Source organism: Pan paniscus, chromosome 19 (genome assembly GCF_029289425.2).
Source record: "Pan paniscus chromosome 19, NHGRI_mPanPan1-v2.0_pri, whole genome shotgun sequence".
NCBI lineage: Eukaryota > Metazoa > Chordata > Mammalia > Primates > Hominidae > Pan > Pan paniscus.
Genome location: NC_073268.2, coordinates 25284702 through 25291087, shown reverse-complemented (window position 1 = coordinate 25291087; position 6386 = coordinate 25284702). Strand labels below are relative to the sequence as shown.

General features: G+C 62.6%; 2 protein-coding genes across 2 annotated transcripts; both read left to right on the top strand.

The window, feature by feature from the left end:
• The first annotated feature begins 877 nt into the window (after positions 1-877).
• On the top strand, positions 878-2242 carry TCAP (titin-cap). The gene is made up of 2 exons (XM_008956814.5): positions 878-1148; positions 1395-2242. Exons 1-2 carry the CDS (start codon positions 1039-1041, stop codon positions 1786-1788), a joined length of 504 nt encoding a protein of 167 aa, XP_008955062.1. The 5' UTR covers positions 878-1038; the 3' UTR covers positions 1789-2242.
• A 1629-nt stretch (positions 2243-3871) lies between these two features.
• On the top strand, positions 3872-6157 carry PNMT (phenylethanolamine N-methyltransferase). The gene is made up of 3 exons (XM_003846089.5): positions 3872-4355; positions 5300-5507; positions 5623-6157. Exons 1-3 carry the CDS (start codon positions 4004-4006, stop codon positions 6059-6061), a joined length of 999 nt encoding a protein of 332 aa, XP_003846137.3. The 5' UTR covers positions 3872-4003; the 3' UTR covers positions 6062-6157.
• Positions 6158-6386: the final 229 nt, after the last annotated feature.

The following is a 6386-nucleotide window of genomic DNA, read 5'->3' as shown; positions in this document are numbered from 1 at the left end:
AGTGTTCTCACTCCTCATCCCCCCACACCCACCACCTGTCTGCCAGCCTCTTGCACCATGAGTTGCTACTCCTGGGGTGCTGGACTGTCCCCACAGCCATCTGTCTCCCCTGCTCCCCATGAAGAAGAGCCGGTCCCCTCCCAGGTAGCACGTCAGAGCGGGCAGGCTCCAGAGCTCTTCTGGTCCTCTTGCAGTGGCCAGAAAGTGGGGAAAGGGGCCCAGAGAGGGGCAGGGACTGACCCATGGTCACACAGCCTATTTATGGCTGATCTGGAGCTGGAGCCAGGCCTTCTGACTATCACCCATCAGAGCCCCTGGATTCCCATTTCACCCAACACAGGTGTTGGGGTAGAACTGGGGGCCCTCCACCCCTACTAGCCTGACTGTCTCCTGAGACCTGTCTCCTAAGACCACTTATCTGACCACCAGCCATGGGGAAGGAAAACACCTGGCCAAGGCTCATGCCCCAGGTTCCCAGGCATGGAGTTGACTGTCTCTGCCCCTGCTGGTGTGGTGAGGGTGACTGGGGACTAGGCACTAGGCCTTTGGTGCAGGCGCCTGAGGACGTGGTTGCACTCTCCCTTCTGGGGATATGCCCTTGAGCCCAGGCAGAGGACAGCGCAGCCAGGGCAGGACCTGGCAGCCCTGGTACAGAGCCCAGAGGGGGCATCAGTTCCTGCTGGTCCTGCTCTGTTTACAGACAAGCTGCTGTCCTCCCTGCAAAGGGGAGTGGGTGGGGCAGAGGGCAAGTGCCAGGGGGGCAGAAGGCTGGGCATGTGGCTGGCATGAGATGGTGTCTGAGTAATGTCAGGCACCTGGAGGCATTGACCCCAGGACCCTGGACCCCAGACCTCTGACCGGGGGGCAGCCAGCGTTCAGGTACCCCAACCCCTGCCCTGGGTCCGGCGTCCCCCCATTAGTGAGTCTTGGCTCTACTTATAGCATCTGACACCAGAGGGGCCGAAAATAGCCCCTGGAGAAGGGGGAGGAGGGGGCTATTTAAAGGGCCTGGGAGGGGAGAGAGAATGAGGAGTGATCATGGCTACCTCAGAGCTGAGCTGCGAGGTGTCGGAGGAGAACTGTGAGCGCCGGGAGGCCTTCTGGGCAGAATGGAAGGATCTGACACTGTCCACACGGCCCGAGGAGGGGTGAGTGTGGGTCTGCTAGAGCCCTGCCTCTGCTCCCCCAGAGCACCCTCACTGAGCCATGAGGCCAGAGCGTGAAGCCCTGGAGAAATTTCTGGGGGTGTGGGCAGGAAGAATGCCCCATGGGGAGAGCAAAGGGGAACCACCCTTCCTGCCCCCAGGTCCCAGCAGCCCAGGGGAGCCCCCCACCCAGCCTGTGCCCAGAGAGCAACAGCTCCCAGGAGCTCACTGCCCCTCCCCTCTCCCCAGCTGCTCCCTGCATGAGGAGGACACCCAGAGACATGAGACCTACCACCAGCAGGGGCAGTGCCAGGTGCTGGTGCAGCGCTCGCCCTGGCTGGTGATGCGGATGGGCATCCTCGGCCGTGGGCTGCAGGAGTACCAGCTGCCCTATCAGCGGGTACTGCCGCTGCCCATCTTCACCCCTGCCAAGATGGGCGCCACCAAGGAGGAGCGCGAGGACACCCCCATCCAGCTTCAGGAGCTGCTGGCGCTGGAGACAGCCCTGGGTGGCCAGTGTGTGGACCGCCAGGAGGTGGCTGAGATCACAAAGCAGCTGCCCCCTGTGGTGCCTGTCAGCAAGCCCGGTGCCCTTCGTCGCTCCCTGTCCCGCTCCATGTCCCAGGAAGCACAGAGAGGCTGAGAGGGACTGTGACTTGGGCTCCGCTGTGCCCGCCCTGGGCTGGGCCCTTCCTGGCTAGGACTGTGGAGGGGAGCTGCTGGCCATGGCTGCTTTGTAGTTTGCCCAGAGTTGGGGGCTAGGGGAGGAGGGAGCCAGAGGCCAGGATGCCTGAGCCCCCTGAGTTCCCAAAGGGAGGGTGGCAGAGACAGTGGGCACTAAGGGTGGAGAGTTGGGGGCCAGCACAGCTGAGGACCCTCAGCCCCAGGAGAAGGGACAAAAGGTACTGGTGAGGGCAAGAGGTGCCTGGGAGGAGTGGCCCTGATCCAGGAAAATGTGAGGGGAATCTGGAACGCTCTAGGCAGAAGAAGCTGGGAGGGAGGGGGAGGTGAAAAGGGCAGAGGCAAGGATGGTGGGGCCCCCAGCACCCTCTGTTAGTGCCGCAATAAATGCTCAATCATGTGCCAGAGTTGCATCTCTTTCCTTGTGGTTGGGGGGGCTGGCCCATGGGTGTCCCCTCAATGCCCACTTCTGGGACCAGGCTCCACATCTGAGCTAAATATGGCAGAGCTAATGGGTACACCCCATACTTGGGGTGGGGGTGGGGGCAGGACAGAGCTGTAAACAGGGTGCTGTCTCCAGTCTCCTTCCCGTACCCTGACCGCTGCCCAGTCCTGGCTTCTGTGTCCAGCCCCCTGGCACTGGGTGGTACCCAGCAAGCCAGCTGGCATCCACATCCAGGGTTTGTTTCAATGATGTCTCGTGGAGAATATGGAGGGGCTGGTGCCAGGACTGTCCTTGGCTTTGCCTCGGGGTGTGAACGGGGTCAGTGACCTCAAAACTAACCTGCCTCTCAGTTCTGAATCCAGACAGAATCAATCCTCAGCTGTGTCTCGCTCCACACCCCCTGCCCTGGAAGCCAGGGAAGGTTGGAGGTGCTAGGGGGTCAGGCTCCCCTCTGTGACCCCTGCAGCTGTTGTGGTGACTCATGTCCCAACCTAGCTGCCTCTCCCAAGGAGACTTTCCCCTGGGGACAAGGGGGAGGGAAGGGCATGGAGGAGGCACACATCAAGCGGGGCCAGGAACCCACGGTGGCAGGAGCTGGGCTGGTGACCTACCCAGGGCAGAAGGGCCCGGGACTCATCCAGAGGGGAAGGAAGGGGTCTTCAGGGAGACCACGGAGATGCCACAGGCAGAATTGGCTTCCCATCTGGGAGATAGGTGGGGAAACCCTGGCATTTTGACAGCCAGAACCTGGGGCGCTGAGCAGAATCTTCATGCCTGGCCTGGCCGCTCCTTCGGAGGGAAGCTGGAGTGTGGGCTGCGAGAGGAGTGGGGTCAGAGCCCCTACATCCGCAGGACCCCAAATCGGCTGGGCCCCAAGGCCCGGACTGCGCTCCCCGGTGGCCCCGGCGGCCCTCGGCGAATGCGTCCTGCCCCTCCCCTGCCCAAGCCCTCTGCCCTCACCCGGGTCCGGCGCCGCCCCCGAAGTGGCGGGAACAACCCGAACCCGAACCTTCTGTCCTCGGGAGCCCCCAGATAAGCGGCTGGGAACCCGCGGGGCCCGCAGGGGAGGCCCGGCTGTTCCGCCCGCTAAGTGCATTAGCACAGCTCACCTCCCCTATCGCGCCTGCCATCGGACGGGCAGTGCCGCGCCCTGCTCTGGGGCCCCCGGAGCGACCACAGCGGAGGCCGGAACGGACTGTCCTTTCTGGGGCGGGGTGGGGAGGGGGTGGCGCTGGAGGGCCCGGTGGCATAGGAACGGACGAGAGAGGCCTGGAGGAGGGGCGGGGTGGGGGAGTTGTGTGGCAGTTATAAGGGAAGGGTGGGTGCTGGGACGGGTGTCCGGGAGGGAGGGGAGCCTGGCGGGGTCTGGGGCCTCGTCGCGGAGGGCGCTGCGAGGGGGAAACTGGGGAAAGGGCCTAATTCCCCAGTCTCCACCTCGAATCAGGAAAGAGAAGGGGCGGGCTGCTGGGCAAAAGAGGTGAATGGCTGCGGGGGGCTGGAGAAGAGAGACGGGAGGGGCCGGCCGGCGGGGGTGAGGGGGTCTAAAGATTGTGGGGGTGAGGAACTGAGGGTGGGGGGCGCCCAGAGGCGGGACTCGGACCGGGGCAGGCGAGGCAGAGGGCGAGGGCTGCGGGAGCAAGTACGGAGCCGGGGGTGTGGGGGACGATTGCCGCTGCAGCCGCCGCCCCACTCACCTCCGGTGTGTCTGCAGCCCGGACACTAAGGGAGATGGATGAATGGGTGGGGAGGATGCGGCGCACGTGGCCCCGGGCGGCTCGGCGGTCAGCTGCCGCCCCCACAGCGGACCGGTCGGGGCGGGGGTCGGGCGGTAGAAAAAGGGGCCGCGAGGCGAGCGGGGCACTGGGCGGACCGCGGCGGCAGCATGAGCGGCGCAGACCGGAGCCCCGCTGCGGGCGCAGCCCCTGACTCGGCCCCGGGCCAGGCGGCGGTGGCTTCGGCCTACCAGCGCTTCGAGCCGCGCGCCTACCTCCGCAACAACTACGCGCCCCCTCGCGGGGACCTGTGCAACCCGAACGGCGTCGGGCCGTGGAAGCTGCGCTGCTTGGCGCAGACCTTCGCCACCGGTGAGCGGGGGAAACTGAGGCACGAGGGACAAGAGGTCGTCGGGGAGTGAAAGCAGGCGCAGGGAAATAAAAAGAAGGAAAGGGAGACAGACCAGGCGCCTGACAGATGGGGACCAAGAAACAAGAGATAGCTGAGAGGTGCAAACAGAAGAGAAAAAGGAGCAACATCCTTTAGGAGAGGGGCAGAGGAGAGAGAGGTGGAGAGAGGGGGCGGAGAGTGCTCAGAATTGAGAGCTAAGGTGGGGGATGCAGGACAGACTGAGGTGGAGATGCATAGGAGGAAATGGAGGCAGATGTGGGACAGGGGTGAGAAACCGCCAGGATTTCCTCGCTGAGCCTGGCTGGTAGGTATAGTTGTTTTCTTTCTTTTTATTTTACTTTCATTTATTTACTTATTTTTATTTTTTATTTGTTTTGAGACGGAGTTTCGCTCTTGTTGCCCAGGCGGAGTACAATGGCGCCATCTCGGCTCACTGCAACCTCCGCCTCCCCGGTTCAAGCGATTCTCTTGCCTCAGCTTCCCTAGTAGCTGGGATTACAGGCATGCGCCCCCGTGCCTGGCTAATTTATTTGTATTTTTAGTAGAGATGGGACTTCTCCATGTTGGTCAGGCTGGTCTCGAACTCCCAACCTTAGGATCCACCCGCCCCGGCCTCCCAAAGTGCTGGGATTACAGGTGTGAGCCACTGCGCCTGGCCAGTAGGTATAGTCTTCTAGATGTGAAACCTGAGTCTCAGAGCAGTGAAGTTCCCTTCCGAAGGGCAGCCCATGTTGGAGCTGGGTTCAGTCTAACTCGGGCCAATGCTTTTTCCAGATGGAGACACATTTGCAGAGGAGAAGGAAGAACTAGAGAGAGGCAGGGAGATGCAGGGGAGGGAAGGGTAAGGAGGCAGGGGCTGCCTGGGCTGGCTGGCACCAGGACCCTCTTCCTCTGCCCTGCCCAGGTGAAGTGTCCGGACGCACCCTCATCGACATTGGTTCAGGCCCCACCGTGTACCAGCTGCTCAGCGCCTGCAGCCACTTTGAAGACATCACCATGACAGATTTCCTGGAGGTCAACCGCCAGGAGCTGGGGCGCTGGCTGCAGGAGGAGCCGGGGGCCTTCAACTGGAGCATGTACAGCCAACATGCCTGCCTCATTGAGGGCAAGGGGTAAGGACTGGGGGGGTGAGGGTTGGGGAGGAGGCTTCCCATAGAGTGGCTGGTTGGGGCAACAGAGGCCTGAGCGTAGAACAGCCTTGAGCCCTGCCTTGTGCCTCCTGCACAGGGAATGCTGGCAGGATAAGGAGCGCCAGCTGCGAGCCAGGGTGAAACGGGTCCTGCCCATCGACGTGCACCAGCCCCAGCCCCTGGGTGCTGGGAGCCCAGCTCCCCTGCCTGCTGACGCCCTGGTCTCTGCCTTCTGCTTGGAGGCTGTGAGCCCAGATCTTGCCAGCTTTCAGCGGGCCCTGGACCACATCACCACGCTGCTGAGGCCTGGGGGGCACCTCCTCCTCATCGGGGCCCTGGAGGAGTCGTGGTACCTGGCTGGGGAGGCCAGGCTGACGGTGGTGCCAGTGTCTGAGGAGGAGGTGAGGGAGGCCCTAGTGCGTAGTGGCTACAAGGTCCGGGACCTCCGCACCTATATCATGCCTGCCCACCTTCAGACAGGCGTAGATGATGTCAAGGGCGTCTTCTTCGCCTGGGCTCAGAAGGTTGGGCTGTGAGGGCTGTACCTGGTGCCCTGTGGCCCCCACCCACCTGGATTCCCTGTTCTTTGAAGTGGCACCTAATAAAGAAATAATACCCTGCCGCTGCGGTCAGTGCTGTGTGTGGCTCTCCTGGGAAGCAGCAAGGGCCCAGAGATCTGAGTGTCAGGGTAGGGGAGACATTCACCCTAGGCTTTTTTTCCAGAAGCTTCCTTGAGGCTAGCATTCTGTACCACTCATTCTTCCCAAACTAAGGAAGGCCAAGGTCGGGGGAGCTCACCTGGCACCTGCAGTGCACCAGGCACTTGTGATATGCCATTGTATCCATCGCATCATTCATTCC